This window comes from Falco punctatus, assembly GCF_963210335.1.
Source record: "Falco punctatus genome assembly, chromosome: 2".
Taxonomy (NCBI): domain Eukaryota; kingdom Metazoa; phylum Chordata; class Aves; order Falconiformes; family Falconidae; genus Falco; species Falco punctatus.
In genome coordinates this window covers 15344832-15371615 of record NC_137581.1, presented here as the reverse complement: position 1 = coordinate 15371615, position 26784 = coordinate 15344832, and the positions used below count along the sequence as shown (strand labels likewise).

Sequence of the window (26784 nt, the reverse complement as noted above, 5' to 3'; positions counted from 1 at the left end):
TATTTCCAGAATAGAAAACTATTAGTATCTCTGTGTTTGCAGGTGGAATGCCTGAAATCCCCAGAGATTATGAGACTCACTCACTGCCACACAAATAGCCCAAACAGGATTCTGCACCATATTTCTGGCTTTTAGCATAGCATGCAGTCACGTGTGTTTCCTTCTCTGTAGGAAGTGTAATTACAGAAGTTTATACAGATAAAACTTCAAGTGTACTTTATAATTTTTTTTTGTTTTTCCTTAAGAGTGGCTCTGGGAAATCAACCTAAACAAGCAGTAAATAGCAACTGATTTACACTGAGTTTTTACTAAAGCCCTCCATACGTTTTTACATTATATATTTTCTTTATTTTATGGCACTCTGTAACTTCATGATTTGGATGGGAGTACATGCATGGTTAATTCGGCTCATAAAATGCACAAAGCAACAGCCTTTCATCTTACTCTGGAAACATTTTATTGTCTGGTTTTCAAGCAAGCAGAGGCTGATGATGCATAGAAGCAGCTTAATACATTTCTTTAGTATTTTCCTGTAGTGGAAATTTCCAGTGTAGTATTTCTATGATCAACAATTTGATTTATATCTCTCAGTTGCTGTTCTTTTCCTTTACAGACAAAAACATTGTTTAAAGAACGTTCACTTCACGTGTATTATGGCCTGCACATTTCTATCTGTGGGATGCATCATAAATCGTTAGATGTAAAAGCATTTCATGAAGTACTAGAAAACCAAATTCAAATGTAATGAAACCTCTGTCAGCTTGTGAAACATCTTATTTTGGGAATATTTTTATGAAAAGGAAATATTGTGTTTGAATTCTCCAAAATACCACTTGATTAACTGATACGTAAGTGTAGCCTGCTATTCTTTCAAGGCACCACAACCCAGAAGGAGGGAGGATTAAGTCTGCCAGAGACATTCCTGATTAATCATTGTAAATCATGGCACTTTGCGCTTTCTCCATTCTTGGTTATAGGCTGTGGATAATCTGGACCTCATAATTACTTGGCATGCTTAGAAACATTTCTTGGTAATCCTTTCCTAAAAGCAGATATAGAACAAAGCTCAGATAGAGTCGGATGATTTTTTCACATTATTTTTTCATGTAATGATGATTTTGTTAAAAAAACAAAGATTTTGAAGTTTTATTATTATTTTCATAGGAATATCTACAATGCTGTACATTAAAAATTTACTATAAATTTACCAGAAATATTTTCTCCCTCAGAATGCTGAACTATACACAAGCCAAAACCAGCTTTCTATGGATTGCATATTTTGCATCTCAAAAGTTATATAATGATCTGTAAGTATCACCTAATTTTGAAGATGCTTTGCTTGTGTAAAATAACATAAATATAGCAACAAATAATGAAAATGAAATTTCTGAATTTTCATTCTTCAATAAAAGATTTAACAACATCAAAAATGCTCATCCACCTCACAGAACTATAAACATTTCAGGCTAGTAGCAGATCTGCTAAAAGCACACAACATGAAATAGTTTCAAGAAATCTGCGGAAAATTACTCCAAGGCACTGAATGCTTCATCAAGTTGGAAAAATGACCAAAGATAAAGAATAGTTAGTTAAATCAGACTTTCATAAAACATTTTCATCAGAAAGCTGAATTGTTGCATAAAATCAATGGAAGCAAATATGTTCTTATCATTCAGTGCTTGAGTCGATGCTGTTGTGTTGGCACATCGTCCACAAGTCTGTATGCTAAAAACACCAAGCTGAGCTTCTGCATCAGCTAAGTGAGGGAATTCTCTGTTCCTGCTGCTGTAAGCACCATGTGGGGGTACATTATAAGTAAGCATTAAGGTATATCCCATGACAGCGCAAATAAGTCTGTCTGGAAGTGAGATTCCCCTTTTAAGTAGTTTTACACTGGATAGTGGATATCCAGCCAGGGAACAATTGCTGTTATCTATCTTGAGTTGGGATTCACTTCCTCCAGCCTCAGCTATCTGGTCTGTGTAAGTTATCTAGTGTCAACAACAGAAGCCATATAGGAGAGGAAAGGAGCTATGAAAAAGAAATGGAAACAGCAATCTTAATCCTTGTATGCCTGACGGCAGCTCTTAGGCCATGCAAAGGAGAAGGCAGAAATATTTTAATGAAGTTTTAAGATTTACTATTTTAAAGGTTCTTTCTTAGCAAAATGAACTTTTAAAGCCCCTTTAATAAAACAAAAAAAAATGTACAGTGTCCTATTAGGCACTGAGGAATTGGTAGTGGTTAGCTAAGTCTGCACGTCTGTGAGCTTGTGTGCACAGAACTTATATAAATACATGACAAATCTCAGAGGTTCCTCCTCAGCCTTTTCACACCCAGAACTGAGAAATCTCTGAAATGAATATCTTGTTCTTGAAGGCCTGTTTTCAGTGCTGCTAAGTGTACAGGGCACCTAGCGCACTGTCTTCAAACTGTCTTCATTGTGACAGAAAAAGGACATTAGGACATTGCTGTTCTGTACAGAAGAACTTTCTCAACACTCTGGTTGCTTATGAAAAGGCAGCGTGCTAGAAGTATTTAAGAGGTGGCAATGTTTTTGTATACTTTGACTACAAAAGGAGAGTCTTTCTCAAGAAAACAATCATCTCATTTAATGCGCAAAAGCATTACTGACTTCAGGAACTCTAACAAGCGTAACAAGATCAGACTTCTGCTCTTGAGTTTGAAATTATTTTTATAGACTTAGTAGCATTTTGAAAGATACAATAGGATAAAAAATGTGGTGTTCAAAATAAGGTAGTCAACTCCCCTCTGTTTTTATTGCTGAACATGTTACATAGCATGGAATATTCCTTTGGTCAGCTGGGATCAGCTGTCTCAGCTGTGTCCCCTCCCAGGCTCTCATGCACGTCCAGCCTACTCTCTGCTGGGGCAGAGTGGGAAAAAGAGAAAGTCTTGATGCTGTCAAGTACTGCTCAGCAACAGCCAAAATACTGGTGTGTTATCAACACTGTTTAAATCACAAATCCAAAGCCCAGCACTATTCAGGCTGCTATGAAGAAAACTCCATCTCAGACAGACCCAGTACACAGTGTTAGTATTGACCAATTATGGACTGCATTTTTGAAACAAAATGACTAGAACATACACTGTGATATATTTTAATCACCCTGTATGACTGTGTCAAAAAAGTAGTACTTTCACCTTTACACCTCCAAATAAAAACAATTTTGTATCCACAACATTGAAGTTAACTGATGGTTTATTCTTCTTTCAGAAGCTACACGATAAATAATTTCTTTTTTGTAAAGATGAATGTTGTGAATCAGAATTCTTTAGTCTGTCTGAAAATCAAGTCCACATTGAAATTGCCTACTGTCCTGCTTGGTATGGACTGAGAAGAAATTTAGATATCTAGATTTGAGATTTATTATTATTGACATTATTTATTATTATTGACATTATTCAAGTCAGCCTCTGTACAGGAATCTGAAACAGGACAGCTATGAAGTTTAGTGACATATGTGTTCTGAACAGCAAATCTCTTAGCCATGCCCAGCAGCACCCTGAACAGGAAGACCTCTAAAGTCTACTACCATTAAGATACTGACCTAGGACTATTAAAACCATCTCTGCCCCCTCAAAGCCCCATCCAATGGTGCTAACTGCTCCTCATTGTGCTGCATTTGAGCATAAATTGGCTTCAGAAAAGCCAGCTGTATTCTAGGCTGCATCAGAAGAAGTGTGGCCAGCACGTCGAGGAACATGATTCTCCTCCTCTGCTCCACTCTTGTGACACCCCACCTGGGCTACTGTATCCATCTCTTGGGCCCCCAACATAAGAAAGACATGGACCTGTTCGAATGAGTCCAGAGGAGGGCCACAGAAAGGATCTGAGGGCTGAAAGGGGAGGTGTCTCCTACAAGGAAAGCTGAGAGAGTTAGGGTTGTTCAGCCTGGAGAAGAGAAGGCTCCAGGGAGACCTTATTGTGTCCTTTCAATACTTAAAAAAGGATCTCAAGGAAAGATGGGAGCAGACTTTTTAGTAGGGCCTGTTGTAATAGGACAAAGTATAATGGTTTTAAATGAAAAGAATGTAGATTCAGACTAGATATAAGGAAGAAATTTTTTTACAATAAGGGCGATGAAACACTGGAACAGGTTGCCCAGAGACATGGCAAATGCCCCTTCCCTGGAAACACCCAAGATCAGGTTGGATGGGGCTTTGAGCAACCTGATCTAGTTGGAGATGTCTCCGCTTGTTGCAGGGGATTTGGACTTGATGACCTTTAAAGAACCCTTCCAACCAAAACCATTCTATGAGTCTGTGATTTTTGTTGATATATTAGACTCAGATGGAGTGGACAGTTGGTGATAGCAACATTTCAAAATAAAAAAGCTAAATCTGAAAAAGTCTATGTGCAACAGCCTTTAGAAAGGTCAAGTTTTTAAATTCTAATTACAGAGTATTATTGTGAATTAGTATGACATTTGATAAACCATTCTTCTTACAATCTCAGACAGCCCAACTGGAAAATTTAGCTTTTCTTTAAATCAGATGCTTGGTTTGAGCAATTCACACATACAGCATCAGGTGAGCACTGTTCCTGTTTTTCAGAAGTTAACTACTGAATACACTGATGTCTATTTGGAAAAAAAAATGGAATATTAATGGTCTAAATCTCATAGGTTTCTGCATTTTATTCCTAGGTGGGACTTCAGAAGAGAAACAAATTAAACATATAGTTCTGTTTAGATTAATTCCCTAAGGATTTTCCCTGTACTTCTGGGGTCTGTGATGATGCTGTTGAATCCCATCAGGCTCTGTATGCACAGGGACCAAGTGTCTCTTTACTAGTACCTCATTCAACCTGCTGGCAGTTTGAATGCCAGATTTTTCCTGGAAAAAAAAATCAGAGGAACCAGGAAAACAGATTCAGAAAAAAGTAGCTCAGTTCTTCTGGGTTTTTTTTCTGTGATTCTGGTAGGAAAGCAGGAATGATGAACTGTTTCAGGGGTCTCTGCAGATCAGTGACTTCAAAACACCCAGAGCCCTGGATTTGTGGTGGATTTGGATGTCTCCGCGGAGCTGTGGAAAGGTCAAAATGAAGCAAAGGGTAAAATGTTGGCTTGTTCCCCCTTCTCTTTGATTCTGATTAAAGTCATACAGTGGATACCTGCTGCACAATTATATGGACATGGAATAAAGCAGAATATGAACCTCAGAATCTGACTCAATACTTCTACTTCAGTTGGATTAATTTTGAGGCCTTCACTTCACTAGATACGGCTCTAATATGGTTGGATTCTCATTCCCCAAAGTTAAATTTGTGCTGTTCCTCAACACTAAGAAGATGAAGAGATGCTGAGAAGTTGATTGGTAATTGAGTTAATTTTGAATAGCTTTTGTTTGTTTGTTTGGTTGGTTTGGTTTGTTTTAAGAACATGTTTTTTAATGTTAGAAATCAGATAGAATTTGATTACTAACCAAAGTAGCCAAAGAGTAGGTCTCCTAAATTTAATTGTGATAATTTGAAGCAACTAGTTTTATCCAGGTATTTTAAAGCATTTATTGCTTGTCTATAGAAAGACTTAAACACATGCCTATGGACTACACCACACTGCACTAGCAAAAGTGCTTGTGTGTAACAGCTTTCTTGGCTCTGCAGACTAAATGTCTGTGAATGAGCAATTCAATCTTTTCTCAGCACATTTTTTTTTATTATGATATTAAAGTATATCTCTTTGCTATATAGATGACTGCATTTTTCATAGATTCCTGGACTCTCAAATTTAGGGAAAATAGATTGAAAGTTGACTGAGATGTGTTCCTTATTATTTCAGTTAACATAATTATAAATGTGGTAGCAAGTACCTGTACCTGCTGTTTGCAAACTTTCATTTATGACTACACTGATGAAGAAAACATCTCTCAAATCAGTTTCAACCTTCCACTGTGGAAACTTCAGAAGGAGCATGGAGTGACAGACAAAAGAAGTAGCTCAGAAAGAATACAGGCTGTTAGGGAAACTCCAGCTAGCATCAACAAAGACTGAAATGTGTAAAAGTCATTGATTGCTCTGCCAAAAGGTTGCAAAATAGGCATGAAGCATAAGCTAGCTAAAGAAATGAAATCCAGACCTGCATAGAATTCTCTTAGAAAGATTGCTGTTATCACCATGGTCACTCAAAGTGTTACCCTTGCAGGTTTTCAAGCAGTTATCTTGTCAGAATCCAATTAAAAGTGTATTTTTATTCCATACCTAGTTAGCCTTACACTCATTTGCCCTACTACCTGGGCTTTGGCAATGCAAATGCAGATTGTAGATGATGTTTGCAGTCCCTTTCAAACAGTTTTACATTGCTGAAGTGGTGGGAAGGGCTCTTTGTAGGAGAATCAGGCCTGGCATGTCTATTAATATTTTGTTATGAGTTTATAATGAAAGAAATTATTACTGGGATGGGTTTCAGTAAGCTGAGCAGGAATGTGTTTACATACAATTGGGGACTGCTGCCTTTGAGAGGTTTTCAGGTAAAGACTTGTATCTTACAAGGAAGATTTTAATACCGCACGGACAATAGTGGTAAGTCAAAAAAGGACTTACATGAAAGGAAGGAACAGGGGAAGAGTTACTATTTGCAATAGAAACAGAGAAAATTTATTTGGTTGATCTGCAAAGACAACGAGGAGTCTTGATGCAGATAGTGCTGCTCTTCATTCTGCTCCTCATTCGCTATTGAAATTTAGGAAATCAAAATTCTCCTGTGTCTTCATTTATACATAATTCATTCCTGTCTCCCAAAGTTGCTTCAAAGATTCATTAATTAATTAGTGTTCATGTAGTAAAGTCCTTAGCTGAAGTAATTTGTAAGTTCTGTCATGAAAGAAAAAAAAATATTGGACCCTGTAGAAACTGAAGGGGGAAGTTCAGCAGTAGTGCATTTTATCAAATACCAAATCAAGGAGTGTAGGACTGTGAGCAGTTTTATTATTTGGATTGTGTGAGAATGGGACTGTAAAGTGCAAAAACATGGATATAAAATCAAAGGAGTGATCGTATGTGATGAAAGTAAAACATAATAGCACACCAGACTTGAAATTTTTTTATACAAGGCATCTCTGAAATGCCAGTTCCCCCAAATTAATTATTTAACACAGATGGTTGAATTATTCAGGTTTAACAATATAAAGCCATGCACAAAAAAACTTGTGTGTTGCACGGAGGTACTAAATCCTCCGGGACAAGCTCTGAGATCTTTGCTCAGCCTTCACTCAGCCCAGATTCTCATAGGAAACTTTTAGTAGAACCTTTGTGAGGTGAGGGCCACACTGGAGCACTGTGAGGATTTTGCAGTAGCTGAAGAAGGTTGATACAAAAGTCAGGTTTTTGTTTAGGGTTTGATGATTAACAGAGGAGAAACAAAGTTCTTAAAACTTCTCAGATATGAGGATCTCACAGGGAAATTAAAGTTTGGCCAGGCTGTTCTTCTAATATCTTAATGGTAAATAAGAATTAAGGGTTTAACACAACAGCTTTAACGTGTATATGTAAACTGCGGTGCAGCACTAAGTCACTGTCATAAACCACTGCAACAGACTCATAAAGCATTGAAGAAGGAGTGCCTAATAATTGCTTAATACTTAATACAGTGTTTCAGTATTTTCAGAAACAGATTGCATAATGATGACTTACTGCTAATGGATGATTAACCAGGAACTTAGATTGCCTTATTTAAATACCATATATCATGGATTCACTTAGGACCGTTGAATGGGTTCACTCTCCACTGTATACCAGGAGTAAAGTCTAATAAAAACCAGTCAATATTCTTGGGAAATGCTGCCGTGCTATGAAATACCACCAACTTTTCTAGACTTTTGTCACAGCCTCAAAACTGCCAGTGGTTTCTGCCTAATGATACAGTGAAATAGCTAGCAGTATTTTAAATTATTAAGGGTTCTTATTCAGATAAACTTTGGTACCTCCTTTACCTCCTTTCTTTCCTTGAATAAGATGAAGAAAACTAGTTAGTTCTTTTTCAGCATTTGTTTTTGGCATGCTTGAGAGTGTTATCTGTGTCATACAGATAAAGATTTTAAAACATGGAGAAACAAAATGATTTAGCATCATACAGCAGTTAATGGCAGAATTAGGAGCAGTTCCCAAGTCAGGTGCCAATAGGTCCAAGGCCAGTGTTCAACCCAGTAGATTGTTTCATTTGTTACTGAACTCTGCTGTGAAGTCCAAATAAATGGCTTCAGAGGGAATGAAGATGAGAATGGGAATCCTTTCCATAGCTCTACTGAATGAAGGCTTTGTAAACCCTCTGTTGCTATGGTAAATGAGATCCTGTGCATTCCATGAAAAAGGATAAATATGGTAGTCAGAGATCCCTTTGTACTGAGGCAATTACAATACTTGCACCTGAATCTTAATGTTGTAGAGATGACCTTTTTATCTTTTGATTCAACCTGTCATTAGCCTTGTCATGACTTGTCATTCTCTAGATGAGTGCATTATTTACAGTCACAAAGTAGGAAGGTTTTGGTGTTCAAATGAATCATGAAAACCAACATTACCCCCAAAATAGCTTGGAGAGCTGCTGCATCAGTGGTTAAGAATGGAGGATACATACACACAGAACTTCCCAGAACTGTTGTCTCCAGACTGGAGGTCTACTGCATATATTTTCCCCTTATAACTGGAACAAATTCCTGCTCTGCTTGAAGTCAAAATTAATTTTAACATTAAAACCTGAAAATTATTTTGAACATTAATCCCAAGAGGAATATGAAGTGGATTCTTATTTTCAAGTCTGTCTTTGCAACCCAGAGGACTAGAAGCTTTTTTTCACTGAGAACCCCTGTGCAAGTAACATGAACCCAAGAGATGATGAGTTAAGAAGACAAGCAGTATCTTTAAGACTCAAGTTTCTAAATAGTAATTTTCAATATGAAACACTTTATTCAGAGACAAATAACACCAGTCCTGCGGTTCAGAAAACAATACTATGGGAGTTTTAACCAAGAATTTATCAAATAAACTAGTTAACCCACAACAATTTATTGTCTCCAGTGAAAACTAACTTCTAAAGCAAACTTGCTGAAAAATCCTGTCTCGAATGCTATTGTGGTCTTGGCTACCTTAGCACTTCCCAGAAATCTCAGTGTTTCAGAAAAAAAACTGAAGGAGATAGAACCTGAGGATTCATTTTTGCAGATATTTTCTACTCCCAGCCTTATAGCTCATGCATTCCTTTCCAGTGAAACAACATAGACTCTCAGAAAAGTATCATAGCTGAAATGACTTAAAAACATTTAACCACTGTATTTACCTTAGCACAGAAAATGGATACAACCCATCATTAAATATGGGATTTGGAGAGCAATTCCAAAGACCTTCATTTCTGCAAAGATCACGTATTTAGCAATAAGTATGTATATAGTGTCACAGAATCGTGGAATGGTCAGGGTTGGAAGGGACCTCTGGAGATCATCTGGTCCAACCCCAGTGCTAAAGCAAGTTCACCTAGAGCAGGTTGCACAGGATTATGTCCAGGCAGGTTTTGAATGTCTCCAGAGGAGACTCCACAACCTCTCTGGGCAGCCTGTTCCAGTGCTCTATCATTCTCAAAGTAAAGTTGTACCTCAAGTTCAGATGGAGCCTCCTGTGCAGTTTGTGCCCGTTGCCCCTTGTCCTGTCCATCGGCACTACTGAAAAGAGCCTGGCCCCATCTTCCTGACACTCGCCCTTGAAACATTTGTAGACATTGATAAGATCCCCTCTCAGTCTTCTCTTCCCCAGGCTAACCAGGCCCAGCTCTCTCAGCCTTTCCTCAAAAGGGAGATGCTCCAGTACCCAAATCAGCTTTGCAGCCCTCCACTGGCCCCTCTCCATTAGTTCCCTGTCTCTCTTGAACTGGGGAGCCCAGAACTGGGCACAGCACTCCAGATGGGACCTCACCAGGGCAGAGCAGAGGGGAGGATCACCTCCCTCGACCTGCTGGCCATGCTTCTCCTGAGGCACCCCAGGATCCCATCGGCCTTCTTGGCCACAAGGGCACACTGCTGGCTCATGGGCAACTTGCTGCCCACCAGAACTCCTGGGTCCACCACAGAGCTGCCTTCCAGCAGGTCAGCTCCCCGCCTGTACTGGTGTATGGGGTTATTCCTCCCCAGGTGTAGGAACTTACACTTGCCTTTGTTGAACTTTATGAGGTTCCTCTCTGCCCAGCTCTCCAGCCTGCCCAGGTCTCACTGAATGGCGTTCTGGTGCACCAGCCACTGCTCCCAGTTCTGTATAATCAGCAGCCTTGCTGAGGGCACACTGTCCCTTATCCAGGTCACTGATGAATAAGTTGAACAGGACTGGACCCAGCACTGACCCGTGAGGAACAGCGCAGGCTACAGGCCTCCAGCGAGGGTCTGTGCTGTTGATCACGACCCTCTGAGCTCTGCCATTCAGCCAGTTCTCAATCCACCATCCATTTATCTAACCCACGCTTCCTGAGCTCACTTAGGATGTGATGTGAGACGGTGTCAAAAACCTTGCTGAGGTCAAGGTAGACAACATCCACCACTCTCCCCTTGTCCACCCAGCCAGTGTCACTACGGTGAACAGGGTTACCTACATAGACCTAAAAACCCTGCAGGATTTCAGCTATTAGTAGGTGTAAAATGTCATGATATAGCAACCTATTAGGTCCTCTTTAATTTGTTGGCTGGATTTATAACCGATTCAAAAAGTATCCACTGAATATTCATGATATTACAGAATATAATATTGCAAGCACAAATATTCCATGCAATGATAATTTCCAAAGTAATTTTCAACAATTCCCAGTAAGCAAAGCCGAAACAATACAATCAAATTCCACTGGGCTGGCTCATAGTTGTGGTGGAGTTTTTGGTATTATTATGAACTATTCATAATACAAAGATGCTGATCTACCTCATCCAGACAGCTGAAATTGGCTTAAAGCTTTTGTCCCAATCCTGCTAATATTCAGGATAAACCCTTCATTCTTTTATAGTCTTGATGATGGTATGATTTCCATGGATTCTGGTAGGATCAGAATTTTGTACCAATAGCTAGTTTTCTGCTGGACTATCTACAGAGGCTGACACCATCAAGTCATTACTTTATCAGTAATTCAAACAGTTCAAACTAATTGTCATTCTCCAAAAAGATAAAAATGTTCCAGTGCTTAAGTGATGGGGAAAAAGATCAATTTTACTTGGCTTCTTAAAGTATTTCATTCTGACAGTGTGTAACTTAATTAATTCTGATTTAAAATTTTTAAATGTAATAACTAAAGGCAAAATAAAGTAATCACACAAAAAATAAAATAATCAAGGTGATACATTTTGAACTGATCAACAATGGCTGTTTTTCAGCTCAGGATTTAATTGCTTTCCAAGACAAAAAAACCCAAACAAAACAAACAACTTGTGAAGGAGTAACTGAACATTTTGGAGACACTGGATCTGCTGAACATCGACAGAGAAGAGTTCTGTGTGAAAAATTTCATCAGCTTTAGTCAGGATATAATTAATATTATGTAGGTTAGTTTGTATATGTTGGACAAGATTCAGCATTTATGTATTTTTAAATCCTTCAATATACTTTATTTCTGACATTCTTAGAATTGTTTGCTAGGGACACAAATTGCTCTGACAGACTAAATTAACTCCTTTTTATATGAGTTTATTGTTATTAATCAATATTATGAAGTAAAACAAAGAGTGTCACCTACTTGATGCAATATGGATAGTTTTGTGGGCGCTACTTTTTTCAGGTAATTGTTTGGTTTGTCCTTGTTATACACTTCTTTGTCAGCTAAGAGAGACCTACCAAAATCCTGTGGAGACCAGCAAAATATTCTGTTAGTCGTATTTTCAAAAAACACCATGTACAGTTAAAAATACAGTAGTTCATCTATTTATATCAATAAGCAGGATTTTTCTAATTTAAAAGAGGAGATTGATCCACAATGTAGTATGGAGGACCCAGGCAGGATTAAAAATATATCACTATATCACACAACTCTGGCTCCATGTAGGTAGCATGGAATTTAACATAGCCAGTGTAGGATAGTTACATAGTTTTTATTGCAAATATACTCTTTTTGGATCTCAGTAAAATCTATTTAAGTAAAAAACATCTCAGAATCGAGATGAACTGTGCAGAACAAACTGCGTTCCATATAACTGATGTGTGTGTAGCTGTGTGCAGTAAAGAATTGCTGTAGTCTGCATACAGTTAATGTATTTTTCGCAGTCTGTTTTCTTAAGCATGGAGGAATCAGCAGACTGGCGAGAATTTGAGAACTGTGAAGTCTGGGGCAAGCAAGATGTTTTGTAACTCCAACTTGACTTGCAACTTCAGCTTGGAGAAGAAAACACAGAGACCTGCTGACTAAACAATCAAAAACCTGTTAAACTTTACCTGGAAACATTGCATGAAAAACTTTCGTTCGTCTCTCAGTAGGACTGAAAAAATTTTTCTCTGAAAAAATTTCTTCAATATATTGAACATCAGTACTCTTAAACATCAATCTTGTCCATAAGATTTAACTTTCAATCCAGTCTTGCTTTTTACATACATATTTATCCATTCCTCATTAATCTTGCCAAGAATGAACTGAATACCCCAGACCCCTGTTGTGGTGTTTGTGCACATTGATACTTTGCAGAATCTCATTATATGTGGTACACTTGGTCTCAGGGGATAAGCAAATATCCCTGCATATTTACTGAAAAAGAAATGAGCATAACAATTCAGTGCATTCATATTCACATTTAATTTCTTTGCTAGCGTATCTACAAATACAGCAGCCACATAGACATTTTGCAAAGCCTGAACAAAAGGTATCCAACCAGATTTTAATATTGCCATTTTATTAATTATTGCTACCAAATAGAAGAGATCAGTATTTTGGAAAGATTTCTTTCCAAAGAAATCAGATTTTTTTTCAAAAAAAGCATTTCAATTGTCCTAAGAAAATAGTTTTAAAACCCTCTAAAGATGTAGGTTTTCTCAAATTCTTAATTAACATATTTTATTTGAAGGGGAAAATAGTATTCCTTAGAGCTGCTCTGTCTATCCCTCTGCCCTAAGCTAATCCCTTTGTGGTCTAATTTTAGATTAAAAAGAGTCTTTACTAAATGTTAGAATTGTGTTGGGTTTTTTTTCTTTTGAGGGTTAAGTGTTCATGGCAGGAAATACAGGTAATATCTCAACATTGCTATTTGCAACAGGTGAGTCTGTAAACAAATATTCCTGTTTAACACATTTCCCAGTGTTATGTATCATGACTTCATGGGATGTGCATGCATCTATTACTACAACACGGTCTAAGTGTTATGTGATGACTATCGGCAGGGGCCGGGGGGGGGTGTGCGAGGCAGGGCTAAAATATAATAGGTGAATGCTGAATTTATTTTGCTTACATTTTGCATGTTTGCAGTGTAAAAACATCCACTTCTGGGGTAATCCCTTAGGCTTCCCTGCAGATCAGTGGGGGAAAATGACTTCCTGCAGCATGCAATTAGTCTTAACCTTAATGTATAGACGATTGCCTATAGAAGAAGCCTAAATAGCTATATGCCTATGTTGTAAACTTCTAAAGGTAAGTGAAAATGACTTCCCACCCACATGATATTCCTAAAAGCCCAGGGATGTACCTCTGCCTCCAAACATACCTTCCCTCTTTGATACCCAGGCAGTATCCCTTCATTGATACTGCGGATAGTTTGGTAAAGGATTAGGCAGAGGAACACCACAGTGCATTTTATAAAGTCCATCAGAAGGAAAATTTCCCACAGAGAAACTGCAGATATGCCATGATCTGTTTCATATTTTAACTTTTCTAGATTGAAATTTATTCTACTTATGTGATGCTGTGTTTAATGAATATATTTCCTGTAGTTTTCCATGGACTACAACAATGTTGTAGATGCCTTAAATTTCTTAGTTCTGTTACTGTGTTATTTAAATCCTTCCATAGTAGCAGAATTTTCACAGAGCAGATAATAGCAGATTTCTCAGAGCAAACTTCCTAACTACAAAAGAGTAGTAATCCAGTTGAAAAGACGTGTCTTGTATCCTGAAGTAGAAATGAAAAGTCTGCGTTAAAGCACAGCCTGGTTTGTGGGCTCTGCCCTTACTTCCTGGAAATATGGAAGAAAATGCTCAAACCATTAGACTTTACCATTGCTTATAACATCATAGTTATATCAAAACTAGAAGTAGCAAGCTTAAATCTATCCATCAATTAAGCTAATAATACCAGTGTAGGATATATACCATACTTCAACAGTGAAAGAATCTTCATTGTATCTAATAATTGTATCTAAAAAAATGAGTCATTTTAATTTTTTTTAACTAAGTGGTTTGACCTGCATCAAAGAGATTTCACAGGCTGTATCAGCAGTGATCATCATTCCTGAAGTGCCATGATGTAAAAGCAGCAGGCAAATGTTATGCATCATGGCCTAGTCAAACCAGAGGCCTGTGTAACCCGTGAATTACTAAAATATTGTAATCAACAGCAGTATAAACTATTTTGTGACACTGTGGTGGCATAGCCAGACGCAACAAATAAGCATCTTGCATAAGTATGTCAGCAATGTAACCTCTGAAGGGGATGATGATTTACTGTTTCAAGAATGATCATGTTTGACAAGACCAAGTAGTTTGTCAAACCTAGCGTTCTGGATTCTGGATTTGACAATAATAGATGCCTAAAGGCAGTGCAAAATAAAGCAAACACAAAATGTCATCTTCCTTTTTTTTTCTTTTTTCTGAAGATCGAGTGAGTTGTTTCTCAGAAGCATGTCTGGAGTCAGTTAATATCCATTTGCTTAGTGAAAATTGGCATTAATGCATTTAACTAAAAGCTCACCTGTCAGAATAGCAATGTTCTCTGACTATAAAGACCAATCTTTTGCCACCTAGCAGCCCCACAGTATCCATTCACTAGCACTTATGCCATCTCAGGGATGCCCAAAACAGTGAGGCTGGTTCTCGTGGAACAAGGCATATGAGTTTCCCTCCCAGAGGCGCACTGATCGCTAAATCTGTCAACCCAGGGGTAGAGAAATATTCCAAACATCTGTGATGACTCCAAGCAAAAAAAATCTACAGAAACGCTGTGCATTTTCTGTCCTGCAGTCATGCCATTTTTTCCAAAACCATTAATTATTGTAACAGTCCAACACTTATGTAGAGACCAGTGCCATCTAATACATTTTAACATCTCATATTCCAGAGTTTGTATTTATCCAGGTTTTAGAAAGCAAACTTAGCACTTTGAGAATAAATGAGGTGAATAAGACCCTGCCTTCTTTGGCTAATTACTATAGCAACCAACCAATTTCCCAAAAGAGATCATGAACAGACATGTTACGACAGAAAACTGAAGGGAAGGAATGACATGAAAATCTTCTGTGCTCCATATCACAGTTGCTATTTCATACACTGATGCCACATGAAATTTAAGTTTCATAAACTCGGGTAAAATGCAATTAAACATCTGACGGTTGTCCAGTGGCAGGACACAGACTGACTGCTCACTGAGGTCTGACATAACGATGGGCAGAATTGATTGTCAAAGCATGTCCCGGCAGATGCCACCACAGCTGTCTGTTGGATAGATGTCGTGGTTTAACCTCAGCCAGCAATCAAGTCCGACCCAGCCACTTGTGCACTCCCCCTTCCCGTGTCAGCATGGGGGACAGAATCAGAAGAGTAAAAGTGAGAAAACTCATGGGCTGAGGTAAAGACAGTTTAGTGGGTAAAGCAAAAGCAGCGCATGGAACCAAAGCAAACCCAGGAATTCATTCACCACTTCCCACGGGCAGGCAGGTGCTCAGCCATCCCCAGGGCAGCAGGGCTCTGTCACGTGGAACGGGGACTTGGGAAGACAAACACCATAATGCTGAACATCCTCTCCCTCCTTCCTCTTCCCCCAGTTTATATACTCACCATGACATCCCATGGTATGGAGTATCCCTTTGGCCAGTTCAGGTCAGCTGTCCCAGCTGTGTCCCCTCCCAGTTTCCCGTGCCCCTCCAGCCCTCTCGCTGGCAGGGCCCAAGGAACACAAAAGTCCTTGGCTCAGTGTAAACACCACCCAGCGACAAACCAAAGCCATCAGTGTGCTATCAACGCTGTTTGCACACCAAAGCCAAGACACAGCACTGCACCAGCTACTAAGAAAAAAATTAACTCTACCCCAGCTGAAACCAGGAAAATGGAGGACATATATCTTATCCAGAATGTTGGATAGAACTTGTGAAATTGTTTGTGACAAACTCACTATGTAGCAGACTGAGTTTCCTCATTATTTTCTATATCAGCTCTGTATTCTTCCTCAAGATATATATGTGGCTGCTTTATATATACTGTATATTATATTTTATAATTTAGTTCATAGAATTCAAAAATCACTGTATGTAAAAAAACTTCATCCCAGAAATCTGTTGTTGTGGGTTTTTTCTAAAGTTACAATAAGCAAATAATTATCCAAGTTTTATGATATTATTTCTTCTTTATGATTGTGTGGTGCAACTTTCAAAAAAAAAAAAAAGGAAAATGATAGCAGTAAGTAAAGGATAGTAACTGTCTTTTCTTGAACAATCTCAGCCACATGTTATCGCTGATATGTGATTACAGACATGCTTTTTCTCTCTAAACAGTTATTCAAACTAACTCTTAGTAATCTAGAAATATGTGAATGCTAAATAATGGCTTCCATGAATGTAGGGGAACCAGAGAGTCACTCAGATGGGAAGGCTGATGGTGCACGTAACGGAGGAAAGCCTGTGGTCCTCAGGTGGAGCTGTTTTAGGTGGCAGATCCCTTAATGGAACAGAACAATTTTTTTCTTAACTCGCTGTTCCCTGATTTCCAGACAAAACATATCAGTCCAATCATCTGTAGCAAGAACAGAGAAGACAGGGTGACAGAACTACACTGCAAATATATAAAATACAGGCCTGCCTGCAGGAGCCGGCGGGGGAAGTCTCTGACAGTTGGCAGTTGTATAGCGTCAACAAACAAATAAAACGACATATCCGAGTTCAAAGACTTTCTCTGCTTGATGCCAGTCAATACTTCATCATGTTTTCTCTGTAACACTGATGCTCTCAGACCTTAGAATTACAAGGAAAAAAAAATCAGCATCTTATGTTTTAGAAGGTGGAATCCCCCTAAAAAATTAATGCTGAGAAGCGTAAAAGCCCTTTACTACTGAAGTCACTGAATAAGATGGTACACTGTCTACTTGTAGCAAGAGAAAAAGAAATGAAAAGTGGAATATAATTCCAGACTGGATTACTTTATTTCATAGAGCATTGCTAACAAGAAAATTGGGGTATAAACTGATTTACTAAAAAAGAACATGATGTACATGTGTAATTCAGAGAAAACATAAATTAGAGATCATTTGTGAATAACTTAGAAAAGATATCATTGACAGATAGAGTGTTCTGAGTTATAATTTTTAATACAGGAGAATGAAATCAGTGGGGTATCAACAATTATAAATTCCATATTGAAGGCAGCATTGCAACACTGATATCCATCATGTCAGAATCTCTAAATTATAAAGTCAACATAGCAGTGAGACATATTCAAGAGGTACTCACCACAGTTAGTCTGCTTTTAAATAGAACAAATCTGTTGGTCTCCTCTCAACATATTTTTTCAGTTTGTGGTTCTATCTGTTTCTCAAAGGAGGCAGAAATTTGCTAGTGTTATGCTGGGCAGATAACCGATAACTGTTATATGGGTATCATCAATAGGCATGGGGGGACCCCCTCCCAAAATCATATGCTAGTATCCCTATGCATGGTATAGATATGCATATAGGTATATGGTATGACAACTAGAGTATCTGCTGTGCCAGGTAACTGGTGTCATCTCTTCATATGACACAGAGACAAACTTGAATATTAAGCCGACCGGGCTAACCCAAGATTTCTAGTACTCACCAGAAAAAATATAACCATTCTTTTCTCATTATTAGGAGCTTCACACCTTCAACTTCCAAAGATCACTTAAATTAAAATGAAAAGGAAATAGAAAATGTTGCAACTGCTATGAACCTCATCATTCTCATGGCTGTATGTTATCATGCCAAGCTAAACAACTTGCTTGTATAAACATACTTCTTTGCCAGTAAAGGTTAAATGTCAGCAATAGTTTGAGTTTTTAAGAGCCTCTTTTTGCTAAAGGTCTTATTTATTTGTCACTATTTATGATACTGTTTATTCTTTTTACATTGGTAGGTCTAAATATCAAATGTCCAAGATGAGTACCACATACTGGTTATGGGAAGTATATATGTGAAAAGCTTCAGTGTATCACATTCCTTACTCTTGTGATAAAATCAGGGACAAGTAGAGATGCTTTGAACTGCTTGTGCAGGACACAGAAATTAATAGTATCTTGAGTGAACATGGAACGCACACTGAAAAGCTCTTATGTTACTCATTAAAAAGACAAATGGTTATTGAATGCATTTTATTTCTTTATGTAATGACAAAAGGTAGACAAAGGAAAAAATCTAATTTTGATCTCACAGTGATTTAATAATGCTGTAGTTCTATTGATTTCTGTCAGGTCACTCTTGCTTTCAACATACATGATCTCTGGTCCAACATCCCTTTACATATACACTCTTTTTGAAAAGTTAAAACTTTTCCACTTCCTTGGAAACTAACAAGATATTTTCCACTTAATTCTATCTAGTTTTGACTTCAAATATCCTCCTACTGACTTAGAATATAGGAGTATCTTATTATCTGTAATGGCAATAGGGGCTTGATGACTAGTAGTGTTCTTTATTTTTGAGCAGCATGCCTCAGACTACTGAGTTGGAAACACAGTGTTTATTCAAAACTCACAAAATTATGTGTAATGAAACTGCAATCGATTTAATGACAATATTTCAGTTGTACTGACTTTCACAGTGTAGATACAATACAAGTGGGTGTTAGTGCGTTTCAGATTTTTAAAACTAATCAAGAATAATTAATTATATCATGCAAACCAAGGCAAATGTAGCATGACAGACCTTGTGTGAAAGTACATAGAGAATTGTACGTTTCTGACAGCAAAAAATAGAATAATGGCTGAGTGGGTTCCTGTAAGTCATGTGTGTACACATGAGTAAGTGATGGTGACAGAAACATCCCTGGTGGTCCAGCAATAATGATGCTCCTAGAAATCTCTGTCTCCCCACAAACTAGTGTATGAATGTCCAGGTAGGAACACATCCTTAAATTAATTCTTTCTCATCGCAGACCCTACTTAGCTTCCCTCTCTCTTACAATCCAAAAGTCCTTCAGTATCTCCAGTGCCTGAACACCCGAGTCGTCTTAGCCAAGACATTTTAGACAGCGTTTGGAACATTTCTACTGTTCCTGTGATCCACTCCTAGTGCTCTCATCTGGGTGCTCACATCCACTAGCCATCTGAGCCCACCTCCTCATCGAGTTCTCCTTTGCAGAAAAAAGCCCAGCTGCAATTTCTGCCAGTGACTAAAATTTGCACTTCAGTTTCACAAATGTATCCAGGCAGCATTCCGGGAAGAAAAGGAGTACAGGTATGAGAGCTGAATTTGAAGTAGACTGGATCATGACCATAAGAGACTAGACAAAGGAAGAATTTTAGAAATAGAAAGGTTTCTTGGTGGCACGACATGATTCTGCCTTCATGCACATTTAGACAAAGGCAGAAGTTAGCTGTGATTAGAACTAGTAGTTGACAATGGTTATTCCATTTTTTTAATAGAACTAACACAACTACTGAGTAGCAATGGTTCAATATGCTAGCTTTTTAAAAGCAAGTTTTGTAGTCCTGTACTACACAGTAGCAAGGAATTCCAGCAGGCAGGTTATTACACATCTTTCACACCTCCAAGAAACCAGCATTCCTTTGCTGTATACCATACTTTTCTTTCCAAGTGATGCTCACACCCACAGCAGTGATGCTGCTTAGCCATGGCACAATTACACTGACTTTCTCCTTTCCTGGTTTATTCAAACCTATCTTTGACAGTACTCCCAGTGCAAAACAGGGTGCCAGGAAACTGGCTGTGGCGCGTGCTGGAGTACCTTTGTTACTGCAATCTAACCAGCTCAGATAACAAGGCTTTGGTTAAACACAAGCAACTAAACATCATTCTGTGAATCCTTGAAATTTTCCTTGAAAGTACAGGTTGATGTTGCCACTTTGTTTTCTTCCTAAACAGGTTTAGGTTAGCCTGCAAGTGAGCAATACAATTGCACCTATATTGTGCTGTATAGCGATAACCTTTATGTAAATTATTCCGTGAGGCTGAATCATGGCACTGTGCTGTTCTGCACAGCTTCTTTTTCAGCTTTCATTGCCATGGTACCCAAGTGACTTCTAGTAGTGCATTAAGCAATGTGCCTGTCACCCGTCAGGCAAGTTCACTGTCTCTCATCCTTTCTCCTGCACAGGGAATAGGAGCTTTCAGTTTCTGTTTTTCATCTTTCTGAGTGAAATACTTCAGTCACTACACTTGATGGAGTGAGTGATGATGGAATAGTTTGTAACTTGCTGCCTGTAACGAAACTAATTAAGCCAGCTCTAAACTAACCCTTCCTTCCATTTCATACCATTTCGTAAGTTCTTTTTAGCCAAGAAGAGAGATGTATTTTCAAATTATGTAATAAAAAAGTTGAATATAAGGGAAACATAAAGTAGATAGATTTTGAAATCTTTGTATTATAAATTGTAGGTTTTGTATTTCAAAAGGTTAATGTGTATACAAGTCAGATAAAGACTCTGTGGTGGGCTGACTCTGGCTGGAGGCCAGGTGCCCACCAAAGCCGCTCTGTCCCTGCCGTCCTCAGCGCTACATGGGGACAGAAAATATAATGAAAGGCTCGTGGGTCAAGGTAAGGACACGGAGCCATCACGCAGCAATCACCATCACGGGCAAAACAAACTCGATTGGGGAAAATTAGCTTATTACCAATCAGGTCAGAGTACGATAAAGAGAAGTAAAAACTAAATCTTAAAACACCCCCCCCGCCGGCGCCGGGCCCGGGGGCCGCAGTCGGTGCCGCCCCCGCCGTCCCGGCCGCTCCTGCCCCTCGGGGGAGGGTCCTCACCCCCTGCCCGGCCCCGGCGCGGGGTCCCCCCCACGGCAGGCGGGTCCCCCCCACGGGAGGCAGCTCCCCACGGGCTGCTCCAGCGGGAGCCCTTCCCAGGGGCTGCAGTTCCTCACCCCCGGCCCCAGCGCGGGCCCCGCCGCGGGGCGCAGCCCCTCAGGCCCGGCCGGCCCCGGCGCGGCCCCCGCGGGGTCCCCGGCCCTGCCCGCAGCCCGGCCCCGGCCCGGGCTCCTCCCCGCGGGGCCACAGGCCCTGCCCGGAGCCGGCTCCGGCGCGGCCCCCGCGGGTCCCGGCCCCCTGCGGGCACCCCCTGCCCGGGCTGCGGGGGGGAGCTGCTCCCCCGCGGGCTCCGTGGGCTGAGGGGCACAGCCTGCCCCGCCGGGGCCGCCCCGCGGGCTGGGGGAGCCGCTGCTGCGGCGCCCGGAGCCCCCCCGGCCCCCTCCCGCATTGCCCCGGGGGGTTCGGGGCTGCTGCTCTCGCATATTGTCACTCCCTGGCTAGTTCTGTCCCCTTCTTAAATGCGTTGCCCCAGAGACGCTACCGCCGCGGCTGCGGGGCTCCGCCTTGGCCAGCGGCAGGTCCATCTTAGAGCCGCGGGCACCGGCTCTGTCGGACATGGGAGGAGCTTTGACATCTCACCAAAGCCACCCCTGTAGCCCCCTGCTACCAAAACCTTGCCACGCAAACCCAGTACAGACTCAGAATAAACGGCTCTTTTTTTCTAGTTCCATATTCACTCTGATTTAAAATACATATCTGGATGGGAGACACTGCAGTGAAGATCTGATAACTTTTTCTAGAACACGTATGGCAATTTCATTGCAATTCAATTTGCAATTTAAATGTGTAATGGAACACCGCATAAATATCAATAACGGGTAATCCCTTAACAAATAGAATACGTTGTTTATCTTTGCAAAAGAAACACCAAGTTCATTCACAAAGCCAGAACAAAATAAAAATTTCATTTTGTTGTTGGAAAGACCTGCGAGAATTGTAATGAACAGCTGAAGTCGTACTCTGATGGACATCTCCTTTTCTTTCCTCTCACAGAAGGAAAGGACCACTCCTTGCTTCTTCACCCCAGCATCATGCCATCCAAAGTAATTCTTTGTAACCTCACTAGCTTTCAGGTAGTTACAGAATGGATCATCATTCCAAAGAAGGAAACAGATGCAAACTTACTCCTTCTATATCCTGAACAGTTCTGACACAAATGCATCTAAAGAACCATAAGTGCTACAGGACACATCACCTTTAGCCAGGGTTTCCATCTTGTGACTCTCGGAACATCCACTGATTTCAGAAGACGTGTGTTTATTTAATATCTAGGAGGAATATCGCCCACTTCCATAGTGCTTCATGTTTTCACTGTAACCAGTCAATGGAGGCTAGACAGCTGCTGTAGTACATTCAGACTCTATTTTTTACAAATCAAGTTGTAGCAATTCAGAATTAAAGCTCAGCATCTTTTTCAAGGATGGTGAACATTTTTTGTTCTTATGACTTGATCTGCCCGATGTTTCTGAAAAATCACACAGCTGTTTAACTCAGCAAGCCCTACCAGTCCTTGATGAAGTGAAACAAAACTGCACCCTACTGAGGTGGTTTCTTAGAGGTAATTCACACTCAAAAGCATGTAGGGATGGAAAATCATAGGCATTTCATTTATCACCTGATCAAATACAAGAAGACAGTGTAAGTACGAGGTTTTTATCACTGTTCCCGAGATAATAGGTACTTTATCTGTTCTAGAGAAAGTGTATTGCCCAGTGCCTGTTCAGTTATCTCTATGTAAAGATTCCTTTTTATAGTTCATTTTGATAGTAGTGCTATGAAATATGAAGGACCAAACCAACAAACCTGTATCACAGACTATGACCATCACATGCTATTAGTCTGAAATAATAAAAAAGCTTGTACTGAGATGGCCAAGAACTGGAAGAGTTCATAACGCTGCCATGTTTCTCAGCTATCAAATACTCAGAAGCAGCTGTTTGTGGTTAATTTTCAGTAAGTAGTGCCTAAAAATACTGATGTAGGCTTCCCTGTTGACATTGGGTGATATTCTTATGGTATATCAGTTCTACAGCATGTACAGATAAGAACACCATATTGTTTTCTTCCACTTTCCATTACTGCCACAGTTGCAATATGATCTGAAAGAAACCATAAAAGTCATCACTGCAAGTTGTGAGTGTGGCTTCCAAATTTGTGGCAGATTTGGGATAGGTGAGCAACTAAGAGTGCCTGGGGTGATACCAGAGCTTATGAGGCTGAAATAAGAATGAAGACCAAGGAAGGCTTGGGATCTAGGAAGGGAAGCACCTGAGGAAATGAGCAAAGTCACTAGGAAGCTGAGAGAGATGCACAAGTATCATGGGGAAGATGAGAAATAATCCTAGAGGCATTCAAACAATAAGTAGAAGATAGAAGGAGGCAGCAGAATAAAGTGGCTGAGCAGGCTCTGAAATCAAAGGATCTGATAACCCATTGCAAAGTAGGATGTTATTAGTTTTTTTGAAAAAGCAAATATACCAGAGGCTGAGCAAGAAAGAATGGGAGTGGGGGGTGGGTGGGAAGGACCTGGAAGAGAGGATTTGAGATACCAGTCTAGTATCACATAAAGCAATTGAAATAAAATGGAGAAATAATAATAAAAAAAAAAAAGCTGGAAATATTTTGGGAATATATATATATATATAAAGACTACTTGGAGAAGCACTGTATCTCATAACAGAGTAGGCTAAAGTGAAATGAAATTTTTATGCACAAGAGCAGTGGAAGACATTAACATTCCTCAAATCGCAAAGTACTCTGTTACTGGTAAACAATATTCTTACAATAAAAATATGAGGTATTACCAACAGCACATTTCTCAAATGCAAAACCTGCACATAACTTTATAATACCTGTTTTTATAGTAATATGAAATAAGAATTAGCATGAGAACTATAAAATACACGTGGTAACGTTGCTACTAAGCCTCCCATTTAAAAAAAAAAAAATCCACTATATTTAAAGAAAAAAATGTTTTGCAAAGAGAGGAAAATTTCTAAAATCCGTTATAAGAGCCATAACTATGAGGACAAAAGAAATTTCAGAAACTTTGAGGAACTGTGCAGTCACCTTTGACCACAGGTATTTCTGAACCTCATCTAAAGGTCACATAAATACTGTCATAACTTCAGTGAGCTGTGGATCTCTTTATACACCTCCTCCTCTTGCAGTTCGGTGGGTGAAACGGGTCTCGGTGGCTCGGGCAGTCACTAAACCCATGGTCTGGCAAAGGCTGGTGCAGGGCACGGGCAGTGCCCGCCTGCCCACATGCTCTGCAGGTCATGGCGCTGGGTTTGCCCAGCCAGTTCCTCATCCTCTCGCCAGATTAGGGGAAGGGGTGCATGCCTGGGGAGCGCGGACCTGTGCGCCGCTCCAGCACAAACACGGGCAATGGCTTTGCTGTGTGGACATGGCCGGGGATGGGGGAGAGATCGTATTGGGATGTACTCAATTTTACCTCTACATTTGCAACATTTAGTTGTAAATATTCCCTTATGAAACAGTAAGTCTGTTATGTCTCGTGTGAAAGATGCTTATAGGTGATGTTATTTCTTCAGTGCCTTACATTTTTTCCTGGAAAAGTTTGTCATTATTTTAGTGTGTTTCAGCTATTACAATCTACTAAGTAAAATAAGAATAACGTCAAAAAAATCGCTACCAGTGCAGTAGAACTGGGGAATACAGGTGGACTGTGTTTGGCTGAAGCGTTATTACTCCAGAACTGTTGCTTTTTGGCTAAGAAAAGTGATGGGTTTGCCCCGCTCTTATCTGAAATTATTAGAGGCGATAAAAGCAAGCTGTGCGGCGAGGCGGGCGGACAGCGTTCGCAGGACAGCGGCACAGCACCGGCCGTGCTTCCGAGCCGCAGAACAGCGGGACCCGCTCCTGCTCCCTGGCGGGGGGGTCCCCGCTCCCGTCCTGCCCGATTCCTAGGGGAGACTTTGGCGTGTTCCTTCCCGGACCGCCGTGGGCCGTGCTGCATGGCAAGCGGCTGAAGGCGAGCGCTGTCCCCGCCGGGGTCTCCTTTAGAGTACGGCCCCTCTCCTGGGCAGCGCCGCGGCGCGCAGGTACGCACGGCCCCGCTCCGGCGGCCGCACCGAGCGGGCGGGGTGAGGCGCTGACCCCGCGGCGAGCGAGAGGCCGGGGCGGCCGCGGACCGGCAGCTCCGCCGCGGCGGGGCGGGATCGGCTCGGAGCCGGCGGGACCGGGCGGGAGCCGGAGGGGGCGGCGCGGAGGGGGCACCGCAGCCCCTCGGGGGAGGCGAGCGGAGCCCGCCGCCCTCCCACCTCCCGCCCCTTCCCGCCGGCCGGGAACCAGCCGCGCCAGCTGCCGCGCGGCAAACTTTACAGCCCGGGTTCCGAGCGGCGGGCTCGCCTGCGGCGCGGCGGGCGGCCGCTCCCGGGGCGGCGGCGGCGAGCGCGGCCCCTCCCCGGGCTCGGCGGGGCGCGGGGTTCCGTCCGGCCGCGCTGCCCGCCCTGCGCCGGGGGACGCGGCGCTGCGGGAGGCCGAGCCGCAGTGCCGCGCTCCGCTCGCTGCCGCGCTCCGCTCCGGCGTCCGCAGGGCGCCGCCGCGCGTCCGGGCGCCTCAGCCGCGGGACACCATGAGCCAGGCGCAGCCCTACGCCCCGCGGAAGAGCAGCTCCCCGGCGGCCGGCGCCCGGCGGAACGACAGCCAGGACTACCTGCTGCTGGACGCGGAGCCGAGCGAGGACAGCGCCTTGCCGCCCTACGCCTTTTACCCCGTGTGAGTCCCGCCGGGCGGCGCCGGGGGTCCCTCTCGCCCTGCCTCCCCCCCTGCGCGGAGCGGGCCGGGCCGGGGCGCCGGGCTCTGCTCTAACTGCCGCTGGAGGGGGAGAGGCGGCGGCGGGACGGGTGCTGGCGGGGCTGGGATGGGCCGTGCCGTGCCGTGCCGTGCCGTGCCGGGCTGGGCTGGCTGCCGCTGCCGGCGGCAGGTGCCGCTGCGCGCCCGCTGCGCTGCGGGTGGGGCAGAGCCCGTGGCGGGACCCACCCGTGGGCCGTCGCGGTGTGGAGTCCGTCAGCGTCCCTCGCCTTCCCCGGTGGGGGAGCGGGGTGATGGCGAAAGCCAGAGGAGCGGCGCTAGCAGCTCCCTGCCCGGCCGGCAGCGTCCCCCCCCGCGCTGAGGCGGGCGAGCGGCCGCCGCTCTTTGCCGGGGGGTGGGGGTGGGTTGGCGCGGGGGCGTCCGTTGCACTTGCAGGGTACCGAACGGGTTTAGTGTTACCCCAGACACTGTAACTCCTGCCGGCGGTTGCACCCACAGAGAGCACGCGTTACAGGCGGGTTCATAAACCCATAATCCTTTCATCACTGCATTTTGTCAAAATCATGTAGCCTCGTGTAATTTGTAATTTCATTCTCTTAAGTTTTGCTAAGTAATTATTATTTAAGGCAGGGTGTGAGAACATATGCAATGTAAACTAAATGAAACATAAATTACAAAGGTTCGGGAACCGCGATTTTTAACATCCAGGTCAATTGACATTCGGTGTTGACAGTGTCCCTCCGGTTATGTGTTGTCAGCATGACTTCTGCAATTACCACTTGTTAACGCTTCTGAGGAGAAGCTATCGCACAGAGGGGAAAGTGAGTATGAAGC

General features: G+C 41.9%; 1 protein-coding gene across 3 annotated transcripts in view; it reads left to right on the top strand.

The window, feature by feature from the left end:
* Positions 1-14941: 14941 nt before the first annotated feature.
* TRPC6 (transient receptor potential cation channel subfamily C member 6) overlaps positions 14942-26784 on the top strand; it is a 123119-nt gene continuing 111276 nt past the window's right edge. The window contains exon 1 of one of the 3 annotated variants that reach the window (XM_080376479.1): positions 14942-25238. Coding sequence is in view for 1 of the 3 variants with exons in the window: in XM_080376476.1 (XP_080232602.1) it covers positions 25772-25914 (143 nt within the window). In the remaining 2 variants the exon portion in view is untranslated. The other 2 variants (XM_080376476.1, XM_080376477.1) reach the window with 2 other exon arrangements.